The 24,936-nt window shown below is 46.9% G+C and overlaps 3 protein-coding genes across 9 annotated transcripts; 2 read left to right on the top strand and 1 right to left on the bottom strand.

Annotated features, from left to right (window-relative positions):
- The first annotated feature begins 604 nt into the window (after positions 1–604).
- LOC6545441 (dual specificity protein phosphatase 22) lies at positions 605–9,448 on the top strand. 6 transcript variants are annotated; one of them, XM_001972626.3, is made up of 7 exons: positions 605–1,113; positions 5,477–5,562; positions 6,288–6,404; positions 6,464–6,914; positions 7,506–8,021; positions 8,218–8,413; positions 8,475–9,448. In XM_001972626.3, the coding sequence occupies exons 2-7, from the start codon at positions 5,542–5,544 to the stop codon at positions 8,503–8,505; spliced, it is 1,332 nt and encodes a 443-aa protein (XP_001972662.1). In that variant the 5' UTR covers positions 605–1,113; positions 5,477–5,541; the 3' UTR covers positions 8,506–9,448. The 6 variants fall into 6 exon arrangements, with proteins under 6 accessions (XP_001972662.1, XP_026832462.1, XP_026832463.1 ...); XM_026976660.1 differs by lacking the exon at positions 605–1,113 and adding an exon at positions 3,756–4,176; XM_026976661.1 differs by lacking the exons at positions 8,218–8,413; positions 8,475–9,448 and adding an exon at positions 8,182–8,206.
- Positions 9,449–9,782: 334 nt separating this feature from the next.
- Positions 9,783–24,901, bottom strand: LOC6545440 (speract receptor). 2 transcript variants are annotated; one of them, XM_026976659.1, is made up of 15 exons: positions 24,012–24,901; positions 14,728–15,437; positions 14,358–14,667; positions 14,048–14,298; positions 13,844–13,915; positions 13,624–13,769; positions 13,384–13,549; positions 13,111–13,201; positions 12,860–13,047; positions 12,264–12,443; positions 12,101–12,205; positions 11,967–12,038; positions 11,729–11,903; positions 10,350–11,670; positions 9,783–10,288 (listed from the first exon to the last, which is right to left on the bottom strand). In XM_026976659.1, the coding sequence occupies exons 2-15, from the start codon at positions 15,148–15,150 to the stop codon at positions 10,081–10,083; spliced, it is 3,708 nt and encodes a 1,235-aa protein (XP_026832460.1). In that variant the 5' UTR covers positions 15,151–15,437; positions 24,012–24,901; the 3' UTR covers positions 9,783–10,080. The 2 variants fall into 2 exon arrangements, with proteins under 2 accessions (XP_026832460.1, XP_015013945.1); XM_015158459.2 differs by having other exon boundaries at positions 13,844–14,298.
- LOC6545439 (lipase member H-A) lies at positions 18,018–19,272 on the top strand. Its single transcript, XM_001972624.3, has 3 exons — positions 18,018–18,291; positions 18,355–18,472; positions 18,533–19,272. The coding sequence occupies exons 1-3, from the start codon at positions 18,240–18,242 to the stop codon at positions 19,227–19,229; spliced, it is 867 nt and encodes a 288-aa protein (XP_001972660.1). The 5' UTR covers positions 18,018–18,239; the 3' UTR covers positions 19,230–19,272.
- Positions 24,902–24,936: the final 35 nt, after the last annotated feature.

Below are 24,936 nucleotides of genomic sequence, written 5' to 3'. Positions count from 1 at the left end.
TTATGGGCAAAAACTGAGTTAGTCATTACTAATAGGTTTTAGTAAAACTTCTAACTTAATTTACAGATACATTGGTTATTATCAATGTTTTCCTCGAATATAGAATATTTCTTATGAATTAAAGACTATCGGCTAACCTCAGAATATTTCATATATACTCGACATTTTTCCCATTGTGCTGGCTGCTACTACCATATAGTACTCCATTACAGTTAATATCGAAATTGGCTCAATTAACCTAACCGTTGCAAGGGGTGGGTTATGGATTTGCGGGCAGTTTGTTGATTATTGCCTGGCCGTTAATTGCCCATCGACAGGTGAGCTTCCCCCGTAAAAAAGGCAGAACTATACAAAATAAAACCTGACCGGTCGCCCCCTCAATTATATAACTGAATCAAAGGTTTTTACGTACTCTGTGGCTAGGAACCTTCACCAACTACCTCTCTCTCTCTCTCGGAGCCGAGGTTCCAAATTGAGTGAGTTTTTATTTTGGCGCGCTGGTAGTGCGCAAACTCGGCTTGTTCCCATTCATGCCCGCGGGTATGGGTACCCGTGCCTCGGCCACTACTACTCCGTTTGAGCCAAGTCCGAATGGCAGTGGTTCTCAGCTGCTCAGTCTGTGACCAGCGCTCGAGCCGATTCGTTTGGCGCAATCCTCGTCCTGCAAACGGAACTCACGCGGCGGCTGCAGCTCGTTTTTTCCATATTTCCACTATCCACACATTTCACGGCTGCGTTTCTTGCGGCTTGACTTTCATTGTTTCACGCTCCTCAAACGCTCGTTTCACGTTTACACCTTTGACGGCTCCTATTCTGTAAGGCTCTGGGCCGCAAAGACGATATGGAAAAATGTTCAGGATAGTATCGACTTGGCTTTAACCGTCACACAGTTTAGTTTAGAGTTCACACTGAGAGAAAAGTGGCGAGAAATTTGTGAACCGATTCAAAATTTGTGCATCTGTGCGACCGTCGCTGGCACCGTGATATAACAGGAGTTGCCGCTCGACTTTCTCTACTTTCTCTCCCTCTCTCGCGAGTCGAAGTCGCACTTGAAGGTCTCCATGTGGCAGCTCCATTGACCGGGAGGCAAGCAACCAGAGCGCCCAAGTAAACGTAAGTCCAGCGATTCCCTTAACGGCTCTATAATGCCACATTCCGTTGGGTGACTGACCCTCGTCCGATTTACCTTAAACGCAAATCTCCCGAAAACTATACTCCTCTGCTCGCCTATATGTACATATGTATGTATGAAACAATTTGCGGCTCTTTCGAATAATTATTTTTTGTTTTGGGCACGCAACTGGGGAATTAACGGACAGTCCTCCACCTTTTCCCTCCCGTGTCAAGAGCGCGTAAGTGTTTTCCATGTAAATCTTGGCCCACGGGTCGTATGGGTAATGTGCTGTTTGGGCGCGTCGTGGACTGTCAGCCGGCCGTCAAATTCGAATTGGTGTGAAAATGGCCCGAAACGTGACTGTGGATACCTCTGGCTTGCCAGATAGCTAGTGCTTGCAGGCGACTCTGTGCATAAAAATCTATCATTGGGTGTTTGCTTATTTGTGATTTGACACTCGTGTGAAATTGTGCAGCATTTAAAATATTACTTTTCAATATTCCATACCCTTCTGATATATAGACATTCACGTGGGCTGAGATACCAAGATATCTTTCCACGGTTATCCACACTTTAAGCGTGGTTTTAGTATTTCATTAAATAGTGCATTATGTTGAAAAATCACGTATACGCCCCGTTGAGTCCTAATTACTTGTGCAAAGTCATTAACGTGTATACAATGGCCCAGGGACAATGTTATACATCCCATATAGCTCATATCCGTTTAATTTAAAATGCCAACTCCTGCCAAAGACAGAAACCCTCAATTTGAATGCCTCGTTTCGCTTAATTTCCCTTGTTGCACACTAAAAACATGGCCAAAACTTTTAACGTCACACTCATTGCATATGTAAAACGAAATTAATATGTTGTGTCATGCAATTCGACCGCTCCCGCCCACCTGCCTAATTATTTATTTAAATTTCGTTCCGTCGACTGCGAAAACTTTCGACTCGAGTGTACGGTTCATTAAGTTCAGATTGTCACATTTCAAGGGTTTCAATTCGCAGGACTGGGTCTTGAATGCAGTTAATTAGCTGTGACCTGAGCGGGAAAGCGGAATTGCAGATAGAGTTCCGCTGCTGGGGGAAACGGATGCATTCCGAAATCAAGGTTGATGTCCCCACATTGGCTCAGATTATGTGTGTCATCATGGGGTAGGTGATGCCAGGCGATCACATTTCAGTTTTATTGCCTCGGCGATGGCAACACTTTGTCTCTGTCACAGCCCGAGGCCCAGAAAGGGTATGAATGGGGGGATTTTGGTTATCAGATAGCCGGTGGCCAGTGAAAATAGTTTCTGCTGGCACTGGCGTTTGCTTAGGAGACGGTACAATGTTTGCTCGAAGCAATGAAATCCTCGAAGCTCATGAAATCAACAATCCCCCTCTCTGTTATACCCTGTATTTGCCCATCTTGGCCTGAACTGTTGTATGTTAATAAAGCATTTTATGGCGGCACGTGCCCTCTGGAAGGAAAGTTCTGCTTAGTCGGCTCCTCACTTGTGACCCTTCCCCTCAGGAGGTTCCTGCCGGTCCATTGACATATCCGCAGACAAAGCGGCGCTGTTTGGTTGCTGCCTGGGCTGCCCCTATCCTGTGAAGAGGGACACACATGGCTGCCCCTACATTCCGCCCTTTTCGAGTTCCATTCTCGTGTGTGGGAGCGGGTGTAGGCCTTCGAATTTATTTAAAACTGCCTGCCTGGCAGCAAGGAAAGCAAAACATAATCGCTATTTTGATGTATTTATTGTACAGTAGATATTGTGTTCATAAAACTTGGTCTTCTCACTTGCTAAGTCCATATTTCAGACTTCTACTTGTACACTTTTCTCAGAAGAGGTGGTAAATGGTCAAGACTTTAAAGGCCTTAGATTAATGTTTACTTTTTTACGATTTCGCCTACAAGTATACTTGATCGTTTCTGATCTGTAGTTATCCAGAAGTTATAAAATCAAAAGTTTTAAAGAAATTCTTGTATACCTAATGATAGCAACGTATTTATTTTCATTAAACAGTTCAATTTAGGGAGGTTAAGCTGTATGTTTATAGACCTCGGCGTGTTTGTCCTTTCTTCATGCCTGAAGCATTTATTGCAAACAAAGCTCGATGGCAAAAAGCTCACATTTTTCACAGTCACTGAGCAATTGGGACTTTTACCCTTGAACGGGGGTTTCCCACCCGGCATATCGCTCCGCCATTGACTCACCAGGCCACCAGCAAGCGATGGAGTCATAAAGCGTCGCCAGTCACAGTCCCAATCCCAATCCCATCCACTTCCATCCTGGTAGGTGCGGCTTCTGGTGCCGCTGTGGCATGTATTTTATTGCTCATGTTGAATGTCTAAACGATATAATTGACTGCCAGCCGTAGGGGGCGGCGCACGAAACGGCCGAGATGGGACAAGGCCGATTCCGGCTAATTTATATATGCATATAATATACATACCAGACGCCCTCCCCTCAAATGACATTGGGTACAAGAAAAACCCAAATTATGGGGAAACGATAATCAAAGAACAAGAACATTCGTGGAAAAAGTCGCGCCATTACGGTGGAAAAACAAAGTGAAAAACTTGGCAGCGAATGCGAGTCCCGGTCAGGAAGAGCAGTTGAGCGGGGAACGATTTAATTTGATTAAAGCTTTCCATAAATTTCAACTCACTCAATGTCTGCGCCTCGGGGCATGCAACACTTTTTCTGAAAAAATCGCCTTGGCAAACGGCCCGGAAATGCATTGGTCGGAAAAATGGGAGAGAAAAGGGCGCCCGCCACAATGCGATTTCATTAGAAGTTCGTCGATGAATGCAATGCAAAACTGCTTTTCAATCATGGCCCCTAAAATATTTGGCCAGCGGCTAAACCAACACACTTCCACTGGCACAGGCGCCCAAGGACACAGGGACGTCACAGGCGCACAAGCGAGGCGGTTCCGGTTTCCAGTTTCCCACACACATGCTATGCATGAAAATAATATCAGTTTCCAATGCATTTCCGGCTGGTTAGATTTTCTTTTGTTTCTGAATTAAGTTTGGAACTATTACCGGTTGGGAAGAATACCGAGGTTAGTTTATAATATCCCATTGAACAGCGTTATATCCTCATATAATACCCAGAATCCGTAAATTTCACCCATCATTATTTAATAAGTATTTTGCCAAGTGCACCAAAGCTCTTTTAGTCCCAATCCTAGTCCTGGAGCTCCATCTGTGCGGAATTGCAGGACGGAACACGGAGGCCGAGACGAGCGAAGTGTCACATCAATTGAATTGAATTGCGGCTCTGGGGCCGAATCCTCCACCTCGGACCGAATGCAAGTGGGCGCAGACTATTTATAGTCACTGTGATGCTGATTGGATGCACTTGAAGTCCATGTCGCCGCTGTCCGAATGCTGCTAAGCAGCAATTTTGGCTGATCAATTGCCTCCGATACCTTTGAGGGGATGAAGAGGCGAGATTGACTGCTCTAATTTCGTAATTTCCCCGGTTCGGAAGTGGAAGTGGCGGGTGGGCCAAGTCGGGCTGACTGGTAAATGACAGCTGCCTCTGCTGGCGCGGCACACACGTGCCTTATCTGCTCCAGGTCTCCTGGTCTCCTGCTCTCCCACTCTTCTGCTCTCGAGCATGTCAGTCAATTTAATGCCCGTGGCTGCGACGACAACGTGCCGGGAATGAAATTACAACAAAGCGACACTTTGCCCATTGCCTCAACGCGAGACAACTTATGCAAATGTGTCGGATTCCAAGTGCACCCAAAGGATGGGTATCCGAGTGTGTTACACAACGTAGGCTCATGGGTGGTGGTGGGCTGCCCACGTCTTGACTTTGCGATGAGGCCTTTGCCAGTGTCCTTAGAGGGGGTAAACTTAGAGGGGCAGGAAAAAAGCAGGGGAAAAAGGAAAGCGAGCCCAACCAACTGTTGCAAGGACCCCGTCTCCTAACCTTGCCCACTTTTGGGGGCCAAACAGCAGGTGTAGGCCAGTTGGTGGTGCTTAGCCTCTGGCATTTCGGCCCATTCCGAACCGAAATCCGAGCCCCAATACCAGGACAAACTGTCTGTCTATCTGTCTGACTGTCCCACTAATGAGATGCAGGCGAGCCAACGCCAAGGTCTGTTTACTTCCGCGACGAAGGCGGCGACAAAGACATCCATTATGGTTTGGCCATGGCAGTGGCAACAGCTTGCAACATTTGCCACTTGCACTTTCATCACAGCCCACAACAAAAGCATTTAGCTGCCCCGAAACCCACACTCGCAATCACCATCACAATCACACTGCCATTTCCTCTTGGCCTTCGCCAGGAATTTTGCGCCTGAACTTGTCAAATAAAGGATTCTCTTCCTCTGCTTCTTAACATTTCAGCAATGCTTTCGGGCCAATTCGTTTGACAATTGAGGAAGTGAGCCGCAACTTTTAAATGAAGAAACATGGGGAATGGCATGAACAAGGTAAGAACGAGGACAAGATTTATGGCTGACAAAAACACAAACAGAAGCCGGTGACAACCGCTTTCAAGGTCCTACACAAAAGTTAGGCAGCCATAATTGCAGTAGTTCCAGGTCTAAAATGGTCAAGCCCTGCATACCCACGACATCCATATAAAAAAATATATTTTTTTTTAATGAATATCACATAACAGCCATAAGCAGAAATATGAACAACTAGCTTTGTTGCTGCAAACTAAAGATGCACTTTCATTTTGAATTAGGCAATAATGATCAGCTCTTTACCCTTTAGTGGGTGGACTTTATGTTATTGTAGTGACTTTCTTAAGATATTGAAATAGCTGTCAGAGTATTTAGTCTCCGGCTTTGAAAAGCAAGTAATGTTTGACTGCACCGACAGTTTGGCCGTATAGATCGGTGATTAAATATCGATAAACAAACTGGTTCCGCAATAAGTGGAATTGGTACCAACTTTTCGGTCTGAGCCTACGATTGTTGTCACGGCAACTTGTCAAAGGCAACAGCAACTGAACAACATGCAAGAAAACCAATAAAACAGGCTACCACTTTTCCGTCTCCATGAACAGCACTCTAAATCGTAGGCACACCAAACCACATCATTTTGCTATCTGATCGCCACAAAATGAACTGGCACATGGGAAAGGTAAACACGGAGCAGCCAGAGCCTAATCCCTGAACCACATGGTTTCTTCTTCCTGTTTCTGTAGGTCTTGCCGGGACTTTATGTGGGCAACTACCGCGACTCCAAGGATCATACTCAGCTGGAAAGATTCAAGATCTCGCACATCATCGCCATACATGACAGTCCGCGGCGTCTGCTGCCGGTAAGTGATTCATGCACTTCACTCTTCGGATGTCCTTTTAAGTTATTTCCCCATCCTAGGACAAGCACTACCTGTGCGTGATGGCCTCGGATACGCCTGACCAGAATCTCTCCCAGTACTTTTCCGTCTGCAACGACTTCATTCACGCCGCTCGACTTCGCGAAGGCAACGTGCTCATCCACTGCCTGGCGGGGATGTCGCGCTCGGTGACCGTGGCCGTGGCTTATATTATGACGGCCACACACTTGAACTGGAAGGAGGCGCTAAAGGTGGTTCGCGCTGGTCGCGCTGTTGCCAATCCCAATGCCGGATTCCAGAGCCAGCTGCAGGAGTTTGAGCAGTTTAAGCTGCCCGAGGAAAGGCGGCGCTTGAGGGAGCGCTTCCCATCCTCGGCTCTGGAGCAACTTGATCGCACCAAGGTGGCCACCGCGCTGGACAACTACCAGGAGCTGCTGCAGAACCGCGACATCTGCGAGGGTAACTGCTCCCGCGGCGAAAAATGTCCAACAGGTGCGAGCCAGGACGTCGATGGGAGTAATATTGGTCAGGGGGCGGAAGAAGACGAGGGTGAAGGCGAGGGCGAAGGCTTGGGCAAGGTCAGGCGAAGCGTGGCTTATACTCTCAACTTTGCGGTGGACCAATGGGAGCGGAGTACCTTCGACAAGGACTTGAGAGATGACCCCTCATCGGATTTCAGCTTGGGCAACGAGCTTATGCCAAATGTGCGTTACTACGATCCGGATTGCAACAAGGGCCGTTTTGTCAAGAATGTGGATTCGGACAATGATGAAGAATTGTATATTACTTCCAAGACTTCAACGATGTTGGAAGCCAAGGCCACATCGAAGTTAAAAAGACGACGTCTGGCAAAACCTTAATCCTGAAACCAGCTGTCTTAGGAGTCCATAGTTACCATCAATAAAACACCCATCTGCTTCAAGTCTCGCATAATTTATGTTTTACTTTCCTATGACGAACCAGAAAGAAAATTAGATTCATTTCAAAAAAGTTGTAATCTTTTCCAAATAACCTTCAAAAAATGTCCGAAATGCTTTGAAACTCATATTGATGATCATGCCATCGATTTTTCTTTCTGCGCAGGCGTCTGCAACATGGACCCCACCAAGGGCTTGTTCCGACGTCGTCCCTCCAACACCTCCACGCACTCGCGTCTGCGTGCCCAGTCCTCCAACGCCAACGTCTCGTCCAGTTCGCTCAGCGTGAGCAGTGTAGCCGCCCAATCCTGCCCCACATCGCCCAAGAACTCACCGCTGCCCATGGTCCGTCGTTCCGTGGGCAACGAGCGCATTCCTGAGGACGAGATCGTCCTGGAACAGCCGCCCACCACGTCCCGCGAGGCGGCCGAGTATGCCGCCGCCTTCGAGGATGCTCGCCGCGAGCAGGAGCAGCGCCAGCAGCAGCTGTCCAGGAGTCAGCGCTCTCCCCGGCCGGGCAACTCCTCGAGAGAAGCGCCTCGGGTGAGTAGCGCCGGCAGTCGCAGGGAGTCGGCGGCCAGGGAGGGAAATGGCTCCGCTCAGCTGCAGCGGAGTGCCAGCACGGTCAGCGGTTTCGGAGTGCGTCCACGGAGTAGTCCGGCTGGACTGCACGCCTACACGGGTGAGTGAGGTCCTTAAGTTGGTTGTAAGCGATGACGCATTCTCAGTATATTACTTTTTATTTTTGTTTTTAATATTTAAAAAAATGTCGATTAAAGAACTCAGATGCTTCATCGTTTACAGACAACTTAGGTAGATTCTTTTGCAAGTCTATTTTTTAGGTATACATTAAAATGTCATTTCCTGACCTCTCACAGGATCGGTTCCTTCCTCCGTCCACGGTTCCCGAGTGGATTTGCGGGATGCTGACAAGGGATCGGCTATATACCTGGGCTGTTCGGCACCAAGAGCCTCCACACTATCTATATCCTCGTCGAGAGGCTCGTCGGGAGGCTCGGCTCCACCCTCACCCTGCCACACTCCTCCCGCCAGTCCACGTCATGGCGTAAAAAGGTGAGTGGTGAATGTCCTGCAGCTATTTGCAGCCAATAACCCACATTTCCTGCCACCACAGATCCACCAGCCTGGTGAAGAAGCCGAGATGAAGTCCAGAGCAAGCCGTCAACTGGCGAGGAGGTTTTTTTGTAAAGCGAGTTGCATTGGCAGCCACTGCATATAATCTGTAATCCTTAAGCGACTTGCACCCTTTGGCAAAATGCGCTCGTGACCTGCAGACTTGTTTGGAAGGGGACCATGGATTCCCGCTTGGGATTCGTAGGATCCTTGAGTAGCTTACTGTTGTTAGATGCTTGGGCTGAGGAATCCTTCGTTTCCGGCTTTGGCTGCTAAAAGTTGTTGATCAATTTTTAAACCGCATTCGGGGCACTCGCCTTCGAGTGCAGCCTGAATCAAGAATCAAGAAATCAAATGTTGAGAGATTATTTTTCAGAGACGCATTTAAGAAATACCGACATATACATATACACACATATTTACTGTATATTATATAGCGTATTTATTTATACGAGCAGATTTGTTGTCGGTCCCTTTGGAAGGACTGATTCCCCGGCCTCCTGGTTATGGCCATTTGTTAGTTTTGTACCGAAGGATGGCGCGTGCGAGCGATTGTGGAGACAGTCGAACAATAATTGAGAATTGTACAATTGCGTATTTTTGATTACATCCACTGTTGTTGCAAATATTTTGATAGCGAACCAAAACTAATTGGGAAACCCCAAGGCAAGCGTTATATACATTCATACCTAGTTGATATAGTATTGACATTCGAGATTTGAGATTGTTATTTAGAGTTGTTGCATTGTGTAGCATTGAATATATAAACAAAGTTTATTAGCTCACCCCACCCTCTTTCTTCCACACACTAGACAAACGAAAAACTCGAGATGAAAAGCAATACGCGGATTTTTCCACATTAGATCACAAACAAAATTTAACTAAAAAAAAAAACAAACAAATCGCATTAAAGTGTGCTTTAAAGCTTGTGGCTTATCATAATGAAACCAAAACACAATTCAAATTATAATCGATAGGGATGTAAAATTATTTACAATCTTTCCTAGAATATCGAAAACAATCTAAAGGACATTTGAGACATTTTTTCAAGCTGGCTTTGACAAAATATAAATGGTTCGGAGATACACAAATACATATGAAGACGAACGGCGATGAATCAAATACTGTATTTATAATGCCTAGAGAAATGCACAAATCGGTTTTAAACTAAAGTTATATAAAAAATAAATCGTTAAGTTTGTCAAATTAATACAATTAATATACAATAATAAAAGCAACTGTCTCCAAGACGCAAAATTAAAATGGATCTTAATTGCAATATAGAACATAATAAAAATGACCCTGGATATCCTGGATATTAGGAAATAGCCGTTTATTTGTTACTCTTTATTTGTATAATTTACTTTAGGTTATTGACTATTTTAAATTGATTTAGGTTAGCGCATGAATGTGTTTAAACAACGACTAGATTTATAATCACTCTCACAATATGCTGATGCTACAGTTACCACAATTATATGACAGACTCCAAGGATTATTTATCTGCGTACGACACTAAAAGCGATACAAATACTTGGCTAAACATACTGAACACAAATTCCACTAAGATCCCTGTATCTGGGCTAAATAAGTACTAGGCCACTGCCTTAAACCTCCACGTGGTTCATCAGCAGCGGCGTGTTGGCAGTGGGATAAGAGGAGGGTCGCCTTTTACTATGTTGACCGCCCACGATCTCAATACTTTGACAGGACAGAGTCAGCGATAGGGTCGTCTCCTCATAGCGCGACTGTGTGGATCCTCCGGAGGAACGGCGCAAGCCTGTGTAGGAGTCCACCTCCAGCAGCGCCTCGTCACTAATGGAAAAATAGATTTTTGTCATTCCTTGAGCAGATTGTCAATGTTAATTTGTCAAACCTGTGATAGCGATGATGCTCCAGGAGGCTACCAGCTGCAAACCGCAGCTTCTTGGGTGACTCCAGACTGGAAGAGCGGGTCAGCGAGTTTCTGGGCAGATTCTTCTGTTTAAGGGAGGAGCGTATTCCGTACTCGTTGGCCTGTTCCTGGGCCTGCTTTATGGTGCCCTGGATGAACTTGTTGAGTGCCCTGGATCCGCGTCTCTGAGATCGCTCATAGGTCCGACGAGTGCGTGCCTCCTCATCTTCCCCCAGCAGCCAGTACGTGCGCTGATCACCTTTTCCCTTCATGGAGATGACGCCTCGCTCCGCGAAGTGATAGCCACCCAGCCTCTCTAGCAATTGACGGCACTGCCAGCTGCAATGAATCTTCAGGGGAACACCACTGGACTCCATGCGGGAAGCAGTATTTACAGTATCTCCGAAAAGACAGTAACGTGGCATCTTTAGGCCCACAACACCCGCACAAACGGGACCCGAGTGTATGCCAATCCGCAGGAGCAAGCGGTTTGTGGGCCGGTGACGGATCTTAAACTCTGATACGGCACTGAGTAGGTGCAACGACATGGTGGCGATTTCCGCTGCATGCAAGTCACCATTGCGCAGCGGAAGTCCAGAGACCACCATGTAAGCATCTCCGATAGTTTCAACTTTATAAACATCATAGTGGCCAATGATGGAGTCGAAGCAGGTGTACAGATCGTTGAGGAAATCTACCACCTGCAACGGGGTGCACTCGGCGGACATCGCTGTGAAGCCCACGATGTCGCTGAAGTAGATGCTGACCTGTTCGTAGTGTTCGGGGTCCACCTTGTGACCCTTCTTCAACTGGTCAGCCACGCAGCGCGGCAGCATCTCGTGCAGCAGGGCATCGGTCTTCTTTTTTTCCTCCTGCAATTGATCCGTACGATCATCCACTAGGGCCTCCAAATTGTTGGCATACTTCTCCATCATTGCCATCATGTTGTCGAAAATGTTGGGCCTCATTCCCTTTCGCAGAGGCCTCAGTTTGGTGCGAATGGTTTTGAAATCTGGACGATCCTCTGGTCTCTCCGCCCAGCATTCTCTCAGGCACTCGCTGACGCAGTCGAAGGCCGTTTCCAGCGGTTGCAGGGATGGTCTGTATGGATTTAGGTAATCCTGCGGCTGAAGAACCTTCTGCAGGCACTGCATGGGCGTCAGACCCGTCTCGCCAAAGGGTCCTCTACGGACGTGCATCTCGTACAGGAGGATGCCAAAGGAATAGGCATCCCCGCGTTGTGTGCCCATGACCAGCGAGGATGGACCCTGTCGCAGCAGCTCAGGTGCTCGATAAAGAAGCTCTGGAACACAGAAGGTATTTTAGAAATTTAAAGACGATTATTTCAAAAGTGAACTCACTCAGACACTTGGCCGACATATGCTGCATATCCGTGGAGCTGTCTTCGATCCCTTGCTTGAAAGCAAAGAGGCCAAAGTCCGTTAGCTTGACCACCCATCGGGAGTCCACCAGGCAGTTGGAGGTGCACAGAGCGCCATGGAAGCGAATGGGCGAGTCGTGCAAATAGATGACGCCCTGCCAGGATGGGGAAAGAGGTCACTGGGTGGGTTGCCATTAGTATAATGTTACAGCACTCACGCGTATAATGTCTGCCACCATGGAGGCAATGAACATGTTGTCCAGCTTGACGTCCTCGTTCTCCAGAATGTCCTGCAACGGAAAGGAAGTGGGAGTCGCTTTGGGTCTTACAGGGAACTGGTTGACCGACTGACCTTAAGGCTGCCTCGGGTGCAGTACTCGCTGATGATGCAGATGTTTGGCGGATCCGTGCAGGCGCCTATGAAGGCGCAAATATTGTCGTGGCGGGCATCCCGCAGCTGGAATAGGTTTTGAAATTTTAAAGAGATTATGGTTTACCATACTTATCCGGCTTACCAGCTTGAGCTCCTTCTTCATTTCCCGGGTTATGTCCACGCTCTTCTTTCGCACCTTCTTGATGGCGTAAAGCTGACCTTTGTACAGTCCGATGGGCGTAAAGATTGTCGTATACCGGAAGTCGGCGTCCGGATTGGAGCTCAGGCTCACCTGGCTGGTGCGGATCAGCGGATGGGTGGACTGCGGAGGAAGACGACGCGGCAAGTGATTTAGCAAGTGCTGTTGTCAGACATGCAATGGCCGGAGAAGAGTCTTTAACAGAAGGAATATAAGAGCCTTTTCTGACATATTCTCACAGAATAACACATGCAGCATAAATGGTCCGTCTGCATGCACTTCAAAAGTATTTCCTAGAATCCACTTTGTTATTCAAGTGATTCTTAGTTTCTCAATGGATACATGGATTTAAGTAATTTGACAAACATGGCTAAATTTAGAACAAATTCTTTGTGTAACAGTACCTACATATAGAAGTTGAGGGGATTTTTAACCATTGATAATTTTTCACTGTGAAGCCAATTTTTTCTGAGTGTTCTGTCTGCCATTAGGCTATGCGTCACTGCCATAGCACTAAGATGACAGGGACTGGGACTTACGCGCGTCTGCTTCTGACTTTGCTGTTCCCGTTCGTTCTCATGGATCTGCACCTCGCGAAAGTCTATCTTCCAGAGCAGACTGTCCAGTTCCTGCTCGTACCGCCAGTTGCGATAGAGGACCAGCGAGACCAAGCTGAGCAGCAATAGGGCACCGCCTGCAATGGCCGCTGAAATTTCCCCAGTATAATCTGCGATTTGAGAGACGGAGGTGGGTAAACACACAGTATTGGTTAGTAAACTACAATACTCACTAACGCACTTCTCGCCACCAAATCCGCACCGAGGAGCAGCTGCTGGTCGCGTGCCACCCACCCAGTCGATGGGGATGAATAGTTTGAGATCCTGCGGTAAACCAATGGAAGCCAGGATTAAATCAAAGCACAGAAGGTAAAACAAAAGAGGTGTGTGATTAATTGTGCCAGGCAGAAGCGCTTACCTGGTGCTGCACGGGTCAAGCGATTTATGGAGGAGTGGCAGAGAGCAAGTTACAGGAGTACGTATGAGAAAAACAGGGATTTACTTACGGGCAACGCCTTGCTGATGCTGCTGAAGCTACTGTTCCGGTGGATGAAGGTTCCCACGGGTCGCAGGCCCAGCACAGTCTGATTGCGACCATTCCGCACGGATCCTCTCGCTAATACTGTATAATTTCCAGCTGCATCGCCGTTCTCATCGATGTAGACGTGATAGCTAAAACAAAAATAGAAATGTGTGTTAGCGCAATTGCCGGATTAGCTGTCACATACGAGTATGCCAACACTCACCCCATGGCGCTGCGATATCGCGAGCCCTTGATGGCCGCCACAATGGCGCTGCCGTTCCTGGGTCTTCCGCCTGAATCCAGGACTTCCATCAAGGCCTTCGCGTAGAGATGCACGGCATCATAGAGATAGGCAGCTTCGGCGCTTATCTGGCAAGGAAGGGAAGAGGTTGGAGGTCAGTCAATGGTTTTCGGTTTCGTCTTTGGTTTCGTGGGAGGCGAACCTGCTTTACGCCGCCGAAGGGACCCAGCGGATTGGGGAAATTGAATGGCGGTCGCTCCATGTATTTGTTGACCTGCAAAACCAAAACGAAATGAGGGTCAGAATGTGTGGTCAATGTGGCGAAAGGCCCGACAATTATGAGACGTGCGAAAGGCGGATGCAGCGCATCAATCACATCACTGTCAGGACCCGTCAGCGGACAAACCTCGTTGGCAAAAGTGGCGAAGGAGACGGACGCCGTTGGGACAATGCCCAGATATGACTGAAAGGCCTGCACGGCCAAGGGCTCCACATCTTCCAGCAGGAGTCCTCGCAAATACTTTTCGGGCTTGGCCGGATCATACTGTTCGATGTCTATGCCCACTACGAAATAGTCGCCCTTCGACAGAATTCCTCTTCTTTGGAGACTAACCATCAGCCCGACATGCTCATAGTAGTGACCCAAAATGAGGTAGACTATTGGCATATGAAATGTGATTAGCATGCGTTTAGTTTGCACTTCAGGACCTACTTACTCCTCGTGTTGGCATAGGTCTGCTCCACCAGCGCCTCAAAAGGATTATCCATAAATCCGTGATGGTAGATGGTATTCCAAGTGCGAATGTCCCGGATACTGACTCCGGCATCAGTCAGTGTGCTCAGGATGGTCTCCGCCACGGGCTGATACTGACCACTGGCGTCGTCCAAGTAAAGGAAGCTCACTTGCGTCCAGTTAAAGGCCAGCAAAAGGGCCACTACGGACTTGGAGATCTGGGTGTCCGGGGGACGTGTCCTGGCAAAGGTGGGGAAATCAGCCTTGTTCGAGGGATCCCGATGGGTGCAGTACTGGAGGGTATTACTTATTAGTAAGGAGATTGCACAAATGCAAAGTGGTGGCTGACTTACATAAGATATCATGGGCAGGTTAAAGGCGGCCGCCATGCGACCTTCGTGTACGCAAGTTTCCTGAGGGCCAATGTAGGCGGCCACCTGCTGCGTCCACAGTGCCGCCGTTTGACGGATGCTGACCACCTCCTCCCCGTAAGTTTCGGCCACGACGAACTGAAGGGAATGACCCCGATCCCGGAGTCGTCCGGCATTCACCTCCTCCACCGCCAGCGAGATGGCGCCGGAAATGGTGAGACCCGGTCGGTTGTAGTCCAGGTTTCCCGGCCGTCGTTGCGAGGCCGTGATGTAACCCAGCGTGAAGACCTCTCCATGAGTCGGCCGGAAGTTGCTAAAAGCGAGCAGTAAGAGGAGCAGGAGCAGTGGCTGCAGCAGTCCTGAGTGATAGATTCCAGCTGGGGCAGGACAGGGGTGAGCAAACATTACGCGGGGACGGGAATCGCGTAAAATGCTGCTCCTTTTTGTCAGGAGGGAGCTTAATTTAAACGAAATTATTTCATGCAACGGATGAGGGGACTCCTTTGTGTGTCAGTGTCCTTGACAACAGATGTTGATCCTTTGGGGAGATGCAACATTTTCGTTGAGTTTGCATTGCTCCCACCTCCTTCGAATTCCCCTCCTCCTTGTTTTGTTATGGGTGTGCCCACTTCGGTCTGGTTAATTGCGTCCTCGTCTTGGCCAGCTCCCTTTGCCGTCACTCGTTTCTTGTTCTGCAAGTAAGAGGACTTTAATCACAACATCGTTTTACTTAAGACTTGTGAGAACAACACAAGGACGAGGCCGGGTCATGCAGGAGTGCCTCTGATTTATGCGGGGGCACATACGTGGGTATGTACGCCCTGCCTCCCCAAAAGCCAACATCCATATGGGTGGGCAAATAACACATAAACTAATGCTGGATACTTTGGCGGAGGCACCATAAAAGATGGCTGCCGTAATGACGCAAAAGATTCATTTATATACACTTACGCACATGCCACTTGCTTAATACTATTAATACAGTATACATCTCTTAATCTTTCTGGAGATTTTAGGAACGTTACTTGAATTTTGCTTTAAGGAGAACCTTCATTTTTGCAAGACCTAAAATCTTGAGGGATCTGCATAAATTATGGTAGAATTTTTATTGAAAGCCGGACGAGTAAACACATTAAGTTTGCAAGAAAACCAAATGCGACAACTTGGTTAACTTCATGGCATTCATACAATTTTTGTTTTTTGCAATAAACTTGCCAGCTGAAATTGTTTAGACGAATTTAGTAATAACAAGGATGTAAAAGTTTAATTTGTCTGGATGAACTTAAGTTCGTGGCATCTTAAAATATAATGCTATAGACGAAATTGCGTTGTCTAGAAGGACCTGTTTTCGCTGTCCAACGAAATGTTTGGTAATAAAGAAGTTCACCTCGCTGAATGGATAAAGAACTTAAGTCGAAGCTCGTTTATCACAGTTCTAATTGTTTTCGGGGCGTGGTAAGGGCTGATAAAGTACATAGAGCCATTTCGTGGGATGCTACTTTATGTGTGCAACCTTAACAATGTGTTGAAATTCCACGATATTAAACTTGCCACACATTTCGGTCAATGTAATGAAATTTTTATGAGAAATGGCGACGCATCTTGTGTGATTTTCTGGGGGCTGCGGCACGGGAAGTTGCTGATAGAGCCGCCACCCCAATACCCCAATCCACACACTCCCCAGTTCCTTGCGGAATGTCTTTGTTTGCCTTTTGTCTGGCACATCTCTCACTGGACCCACATGCCCACTCCCCATGGCTGATTGCTTCTTTCACACGCCCTGCGGATTCAGGGGGCGATATTGAATATTGACAGAACCTTTGCAACTTCTTGAAGCTATCACAGTAATTTATTATATTGACTCGAGCAGCAGCCACCCTTGATTCTCCTCCACCGTTGCACTCCAGAATCCACTTGAAAGTTTGCCTGGCATATTGACTTTTTCCTTTGACCCCAATGCTAAAAATTCCCCACTGTTCCTGGACGGGATGCGCTCCCTTATTGGTCTTGTAAAGCGTTGCGTGCGGCAGTCCGTTCTATTTATGCTAATGCAAGTAGCTAACCCTGGTAACCATCTTCCCCATCCTTCGTCGCGCTTACAAACAACGTTACAAGTGGCCGCCATCGGCACTGGCAACGTTTAATAACGCTTCTTTGGCCGTAAATCTAGCGAAAGACCGTGACGTGCCCATTGAGCCGGCAAGAAGAGTTCCCGGTTCTCCTCCCCGGTTAATTGTTGTGCCCTCCATCCCAAAATCCCGAATCTAAGGGAGTGAGTTTGGACAGCACAGGCTGCACTTGACACAACAATTTCGCAAGCGATTTATCCGCCAAAACGTCGGGGGAGCCCAAAACTAAAGCCAGGGAAGTGCGTTTAGTTCTTGTTTCCGCCCCAATTAGTCCGAATACCTTAGCTGTCCAAGGATACTGTGTCAACTGCTGATGCATCCGTCAGAGTTTCTCTTTTGGTTACAAACAAGCCCAATCAAACACATGGCCAGGTATCATGTAGCCAACACTGCAGGCAAGTTGTATGCACTATGGTATGTGGTTTAATAACAAAACAAACAATTTAAGCAATTAAAAAACTGCTTTTAATCAAACAGACCTCTGTATACAGATATATGTATCGCAGCTCTAAAATAACTTGTAATTTCTATGGGAAAATATTGCGTACAATAAATGAGTTCGTTTTGAGAAATATTTCATGAATAGAATTTTCACAGGACTTTAATTAAGAAAGTGCACTACGAACTAACTTCATAATTAATGGTTTACTATGGGTATTTTTTGGTTTTCCCGAAAAGTATACTTCATACCCAACATATGAATTGTTTACCCAATGATTTATGTAAATTGTTTTCAAACTTCAATCACTAGTGATAGGCATCAACGATTTCTCTTCGCAGTGAAGCTGTAGCATTGCACTTCCAGTTTAATTTGCCATTTTCATTGTTTCGCCTTCTGACATTGATGGTGGAGCATGAGCGACTATTCCGGGGGGCGGCGGAGGAGCCGACGGATTGGGGATTGGCGTGAAGTTTGCTACACATTTTCCGAGCCGCGGCCCACTCCGAGTGCCAGCAGCCCTCGCCTCTTGAGGCTGTCAGGCAATTAAATGCAATTTGTCTGCCATGCAAATGCAGCTGCAACCGATGTGGATGAAGTGGTGGGCAGGAGATGGCAGGGTATGGCAGGGGAGGGCCGACACTTGCTGTGCAGCTCCGCTGCCGCTGATTAATTTGACAAACTACTAGAGCTATAAACAACAATTTGAGCGTGAGAGAAATACGAACGAAATTCGAGGAACGTGCGAAAATCAGTGGCAAAGTGTTTTAAGTTTTGCAGCTTGAGTTGAACAATCCATCAGCGATCGTGGATGACCACCGATCGCTTATCAAACGTCATAAAATGAGACTCCTAATCGCAATCTTATCGAGCTTTTAAGGAATGTCTCAGACGAATGCTTCTAATTCATTTCAGTTACATTGAGAATGCAGACCGGAGTACAACTAACTTTGTTGTTGACCCTCACAATAGCAGCGGGTGAGTAAGGCGCCATTAATAGATTTACTCAAGAATCTAAAGAAACACATGGACCATTTGCAGTCTATGGAGAGACTGGATTTTTCCTGAACACAGGCCGCGTCCAGGAAAATCCACAGCAAGTCGAGGCGGAGGTGGAGGCTCTGGTAAGGAGCTCCTTCTATGCCGCAGATCCCACAGTGTGAGTCATCTTTTTATCAACTCGTAAGTATTTATCCACAAGTAACCTTTGTTCTTTTAGGTTGGTCATTCCCCGCTGGCTCGGAAACATTTCTTCGCCGGAGATCTCCGCGGTGATTTCCGCCCGACTTCAGCAGCAGGACAGCAATATATTCAGTGTAGATCTATCGGAAGCCAATGATGAAACAGAGATCATCGACAGTGCGGCCAGCTTGGTGATCGTTCTTAGCAATCAATTCGATGTGCCACTCGATCGCATTCTGGTTGTGGGTTTCGCGGAGGGCGTCCATTTGGCAGGTGGAGTGGCTGCCAAGGTGCAGCAGGTCCTGGGTCGTCAGTTGACGCAGATTACAGCCCTTGATCCTTCCTCCGGCGAAGAACTGGACCACAAGCTATCCCAAGCCGATGCTGAGTTTGTGGAGGTTGTGCACACAAATGCCGGCGGAGAGGGCACTTGGGAGCGACTGGGTCATGTGGACTACTATCCCAACGGAGGACAAACACAGCCTGGCTGCTCCACGGACTCCTGTTCGCACGAGAGAGCCTTCGAGCTGCTCGCCGAGATGTGGTCGCCGGAGAATGACTTTGTGAGCGCCCGCTGTGGTTCAGTGGAGTCCTTAGGCGCCTCCAGCTGCCGCTGGTCCACCCACAAAATGGGCCAAAAAGAGGAGGAGCAGCCTGCCACTGGCATCTATTTCCTGGAGACTCGACAGTCCTCACCCTTCTCCCGTGGAGCCTACTTCATAAGCTTCCTGTGAGCAGCGGATCCAATAAAAAAGCCAAACGAATGAAGGAAACAAAGGAGCAACTTTGTCATTAGTCATTGCTGCAATGATGGTTCAAAGAGGAGGCATAAGGCGATGAGCAAGTGCCAAAATTGATGTGCGTCAGGCGCTTGGCTCATTCATTATTTTAAAATCAATTTAAAAGGTCTTGCCTTTCAAAGTTTTGACGCACGTCCTCCACTTGGCAAGGGAAGCCATCCTTGTCCTCGTCCTTATCTCATTTCCCTTAACGGTTGCAGGGTCACAGATAGGCGGAGTTCACAAGTTTCCCCTTTCCATATGCCAGATGTTGTCTGAAGTGACGATCCAGTCAACGCACGGAAGAAGAAAAGTTTATCGGCAATCGGCTCCTTTGAGTGTGCTTCAAGGATTTGCTTATATATCCGAATTGAGGCAGATTTATGCCATTGAAGGAGAACTCAATGGGGAGTGCGTGAGCTTCGTGATAACTTCAGATAAATCTTGTTATTAAATGGATTTCGTTAAATCAAGGGGAATACCATGGTAATAAAAGTAGGTCTGGTAAAAACCAAATTAGGGCAAATGGGAATTTTCTTTTGGTTATAAAACTACCACTGCCCTCCATTTTTGGTTTAATGTAGTCGAATCGCTACCCAAAAAACCTTATATCCAAAGTGAAAAATAACCGTGGGGGATAGTATCCACAAATATTTCACATTTTTAGCGTTTACGCTGCCAGGAAAGTTAATTAATTTGTTTTAAATATTTTAGTAAGTTAGTAGCCACAACGATAGCGTTTCGTGACCCGTAGCCCATCTCCGGCATGGTAGTTGTTGGGCATATTTTTCCGTGCAATGTTATAGGAAAATTCCTTTGTGCGACGGCATGCCTTAACTTTATCCATACTGGGTGGTGGCCCCAACCCCACATTGCTCCTCCAAATGCACTGGAAAGCATTTGGGCTGCACCCACCACCCAGAAAAATCGCACCCAGCTGTGTGCGTGTCACTTGAAAGTCGCGCTAAAGGAAAACTGTCACAAATTGCATTTAAATGCGCTGTACTTAAGTTTATCTTTCGGGGAATGTGTACGACGAATGTTAGAAACAACCCCGGACTGCCGGGTGCTAGTGCTACTTCCTTGAACCGGAACCGAAGTTTGTGGCGAAACCAATTTGCTGCGTGCCCGGTGCAAGTTTACTGGGCCAATCCTCTCAAGCAACCCCCGCACGTAGCCTTCGCACGGATTTCATTTGCCTTTCAAGGCCAAAGAAAGATCCAACTTGTGGTCACTTCATTACGAAACACACCGCCCATCGGCTGCCTTTATGACCCATCACTCGTGGATATCAGACAAATAGCCAGTTACGCTTAATGATGATCCATTGCCGGCTGATAAGAGGGCTCAACTTTCGCGATAGCGAGCTCCTAAAAATATGCAAAAGTTTTTGCGGCGCTAATTGGGGTTTCATTAGCGTTAGATTCTCGTACGCGGATGAGCAGTCAACTCCTCCGTCACAAGTCGCGTGATTTATTTGCAAGTGTTTTGGGCAGAAAATTTAAAGTTGCACATTTGTCAGCCGAAGTGGGTTAAGCGGGCATTAAACCCATAGCGCCGGCTCAGCTCCTCTTCTCCACTTGCCCGCACTTGGCCTCTGAGCGGCCTGCTGGAAATCTCAGTTTGGTTTCGGATTCGCTGGCTGAGCATTAAATGTCAGCCCATAAAATAGAAGCACCCGCCCCAGCAACCACACAGCCCCACAGGATCCAATAATGGGTCTGGAGGTGGGTCGCCATGTGACCAGCCTCAGCACACCACAAACCCTGCTAAATGCCCATTGCGTTTTTACTGTGTTATTACTGAGAACAGGGGTATATCGAATATTCGATATCCGTGAAATGTAAAAAAGATGATGATTTGGAAGTCAGTTCTTAGGAATATTGGTACTATTGGTACAATTGAATAAAAATAAAATATAAAGGCAGACAACACTGTAAGAATTTGTTTAATTTGTTATTACAAGTAGAAAATAGGATCTACAATTGTTGTACTGAAAGTACCTTACTTTGTAGAGGGCATTTCCTAGTCGACTCCAAGCTATATAGTGTATGTTTCTGTGGTTTTTCGAGAACATTGCAAGCATAAAATATAGCCATTACACAATGTGTAGGAGAAATTAAGTCGCAACAATTTCGTTTTCATTTCACTTTGTTTCGCTTTGAGCTGCTATTTCTGTTTAATTTTTTCCTTGTTCGCTTGCCTTTCTAATGGTAATGTTAATGAGGCCAGGAATGCGTTTGAATTCGGGAAGTCGGAATTGATAAGGAATCTTTCGGCTCCCCAGCTGCTCTCAGTTTATCAATTAAAGTTCCTTTTTTTTTGGAGGGGACCCAGCACGCGTGTTGTTAAGGTGCTCCGTCTTCTGCCCCCTGGCGAATTTCGCCTCTTTATGGCTATGTTAATTTCTGTACAACGTTTTTATGGGATGCCATTTGAACGGCTCACCAACTGCGACCCGAGGGAAACCCTCGTCCATTCCCCCCTGAAAACATTTTCTATATGACTGGAGTGGCAAGCCCCCCCAAAAAAGTGTGCCAACTGTGGGTGAGGCTCTTTGTCGCCAGCTCAACCGGGTGGCCCATTCTTGTTGATAAGCGCAAAAAGCTGTGTAACATATGTCGAGCAACCGCCCACCAGCTGCCACGCCCCCAGGTATTTTACATTTGGAGCTGCCTTTCAGATGATAAGCGGGCGTTTGTCCAACAAAGGGCCAAAGTTGTAGCAAGCGATTGAAAAGCCATCTGCATAACGGCTTAATTAAATTTCCATGACAACACCAAAAGAGCGAATGACATGCAGGTAGCGAGTGCTGGTAGTGCGGTCTAAAATCCCTATATGTATATACGAGTATATGTAAATAGATGAAGGAGCAATTTTGCGGGTAATTTGCGTGCCGTCGAGGGACATCCTCAACATCACGCATAATCTCTTGGCCCCGTTTCGCCGCTAATCAGCAGTATTAGTTTTATATATATTGGGGGTACTTAACTATTTAAATTTAAGTGCGTGAGCGTCGGTGACGTGGCTGATAACACCCTCCGCACAGCGGGCCAAGAATAAAATAATAATGTGCAAAAACCGCCAAGTTTGGGCGCCGCCCAAAGGCCGTCTAATCCACGACTAATGCGTATTCTGGCCACGAGCATCAATCATCCATCATTTTGCGTTTGCCGAATGCAATTCCAAAAAGCCACACGCAAAGCACTCAAGTTGCCAGACAGACAGCCAAGACTAGTGGGCAAAATAATAGCAACTAAAATATTAATAGTCCGTCGACCTTTACGCAGCAATTATTCAAGTAACGCATTTTGCACAAAGGTGTTATCAGGTGTTTCAGCTTATTTCCAAAACACAATTAAACCGAGCTGTTCGGGAAATGACTGAGATAAGATTTTTGGCTGAAATTTTGTGGAAAGTGTTATATTGGTAACAAGGCACATATTGATAACGTGTTAGAGATTCAAATTAATCAAAAATAAGGCGCGAATTTAATTTAAGGGACTTTCGAATTATTTGAGCGTGATTGTATTTATAATCTAACAATGCTGTTTAGTGGTGTAAGAAATAGCTCTAGCTTAGAGTGCATTCGCATTCTTAGAGCATTTGCATTTACTTTGTGCTTATGATCCCCTTTTTATTTTACTCTGTAAGCAATTTAAATGCCATGCTCTGCATACCACTTAACTCCAATGTGTACAGATTGATTTTCGCGCAACGAGTGCTGCATTTGCGACCCCGACTGTGCCCAGAGGCGACTGTCGATTTGACGTTGAGTGTGGTCAGTGACGGCGGGGCAGCGAGGTGCAAGAGAAAAGCGCGCCTAGCAGCAGCAGCAGCAGCAGCAGTGGGCCAATGACGCCCCCACCGCCCGCCCCAGCCCCCCACCCACTCGGGCGATCGCAATTTGACAGTGCTTATGACGGCGCAGCCTCTGTCGCCACAAAGAAGTACGCGATGGCATGCAGCGACTGCAACTGCGACTGCAACTGCGAGTGCAACTGCGAGTGCAGCGCCACGCGACTGACTCATTTCGGGGCTTGCCATGCAACAGCTATGCGAAATTTAAATAAATTGTGGAAAAATGCAGTGCTCTGTGCGAGTTTGGCATTGTTTCCAACTGGCTCTTTGACTTTCGGGTTTCGGTTCACACACCAATTGTTGTTGCTGCCTTATGGCTTTTATGACGCTTATCAGTTTTTAGTTTCGCAGGCCGTATTTATGTAAATCTTACAGCCAGTGATGGTATTTTAATTGCGTAAGAACTGTCATACGCACTGTGGCGTTTGTTGATTTTAATACTCTTATGTGGGGAATATGCGCTTTACTGTTTGTAGTGCTTTGCAGGAGACTTTCTCCGGAAGTGTCTATAGTTAAATGTGCCCATATCAGTTAAAGGACTATCAACATAAAGCTCTATCAATCACTTTGGTTTCTATTTAAGCAGATTAGATTTGAAAATTCCTCTGATTGGAGCTGTGCGCTCGGAGTTCTGATTGGCAAATTAAAGCACTTGCTATTTTATTTTTGCTTATTAAGCATAATTTGTAATGTCTGTTCATTATAAACTACTTTCCCAATATATCGATATTTTTATTATTTATATTTATCCGTATTGATATCTTAGATATCTTAGAAGGGACTTGGCAGTATACAAAAATGAAGCTTCTTTCAATTGACAGGGTATGTAAACTTCGACTTGTCATGTATTTGCTTTAAAAAGAGCGTCGTACTTACTTTTTCACAGTCGCTTCATTGGCGCTCGGCTGCTAATTGGACTGCAATTGGATTTAGTAATTCCGAAGACCGATATTTATAGGCCACGGAGTTGGCGTTCTTTTTTATTCGCGCCCAGCTCCGCGAAGCGTGTCTACCAAATATAATTGTTTGGCCTATGCAGACCTATTACTCGGTAGATCCAATCCACGCGGCACTTGGAAATTTTGGTCACGTTCCTGGCAAAATGAAACAAACGCACTGCCGCTGCAAAACTAGATATTCTCCTTCATTCGCGATTCCCGCATTAATGAAGCACTCGCGGTGCGGCGCGCGAATGTGCGATAATTTATTAGTGCCACATTTGCGACACAGATTTCGATTTCGGACCTCCGCCGGTGGCCACCAAGTCAATTCAATTTCCTCACGCGCACACCGCCTGACCCCTTTAGGGCACAAATACTGATGCCGGGCCTTTGCTAGCCTATCATCAGCAGCAAATTTCGCCAGGTACCGCCGCCCATCGACACGATCTATTTATCCATTTATCCATCCGCCCATCCGTCGCACGCCACCTGTTGCTCAAATCGCGCCAGCTGAAAATTGCTGAAAATACGCGGGGATGTCGGGCATGCAAAAGAGGAGACGCCGTTGGTGATGGTGGTGAGCGCGATCCTTCTCCGCGCCGCTGCCGAAGTCGGTTGTATTTCACAAAACAAATAGGGGAGCACAGCTCCTATTCGAAAACAATTTGTTTCTATTGCAAACACTCGACACGCGCCGTCTTGTTTGCCTTCCAGTTCGCTCGCTCCACTTCCAATCCGACTGTCCGCAGCTTCGCGCGCGTCTTGAAACTCCCGCACTCGCAAACACACTCGCGTCCAGTGGGACCGTTCCGAAGGCGCTAGAAAATACCTAGCGGCTTGGGAGGAAATACCACTTTGGA

Source organism: Drosophila erecta, unplaced genomic scaffold (genome assembly GCF_003286155.1).
Source record: "Drosophila erecta strain 14021-0224.00,06,07 unplaced genomic scaffold, DereRS2 tig00000021-arrow-pilon, whole genome shotgun sequence".
Classification (NCBI taxonomy): Eukaryota; Metazoa; Arthropoda; class Insecta; order Diptera; family Drosophilidae; genus Drosophila; species Drosophila erecta.
This window is presented reverse-complemented; position numbering and strand designations above follow the sequence as displayed.

Excerpts from the sequence above, each read along its gene's own strand:
- LOC6545441 (XM_001972626.3), top strand. The coding sequence starts at position 5,542 with ATGGGGAATGGCATGAACAAG. Across the intron at positions 5,563-6,287 it reads TGGGGAATGGCATGAACAAG|GTCTTGCCGGGACTTTATGT; the intron begins GTAAGAACGAGG and ends CTGTTTCTGTAG. Across the intron at positions 8,414-8,474 it reads CCACGTCATGGCGTAAAAAG|ATCCACCAGCCTGGTGAAGA; the intron begins GTGAGTGGTGAA and ends CTGCCACCACAG.
- LOC6545440 (XM_015158459.2), bottom strand. The coding sequence starts at position 15,150 with ATGTTTGCTCACCCCTGTCCTGCCCCAGCTGGAATCTATCACTCAGGA. Across the intron at positions 13,550-13,623 it reads CGATATCGCAGCGCCATGGG|CTATCACGTCTACATCGATG; the intron begins GTGAGTGTTGGC and ends TTTTTGTTTTAG. Across the intron at positions 11,904-11,966 it reads TGGTGGCAGACATTATACGC|GGCGTCATCTATTTGCACGA; the intron begins GTGAGTGCTGTA and ends CCATCCTGGCAG.
- LOC6545439 (XM_001972624.3), top strand. The coding sequence starts at position 18,240 with ATGCAGACCGGAGTACAACTAACTTTGTTGTTGACCCTCACAATAGCA. Across the intron at positions 18,292-18,354 it reads GACCCTCACAATAGCAGCGG|TCTATGGAGAGACTGGATTT; the intron begins GTGAGTAAGGCG and ends GACCATTTGCAG. Across the intron at positions 18,473-18,532 it reads TATGCCGCAGATCCCACAGT|GTTGGTCATTCCCCGCTGGC; the intron begins GTGAGTCATCTT and ends TTGTTCTTTTAG.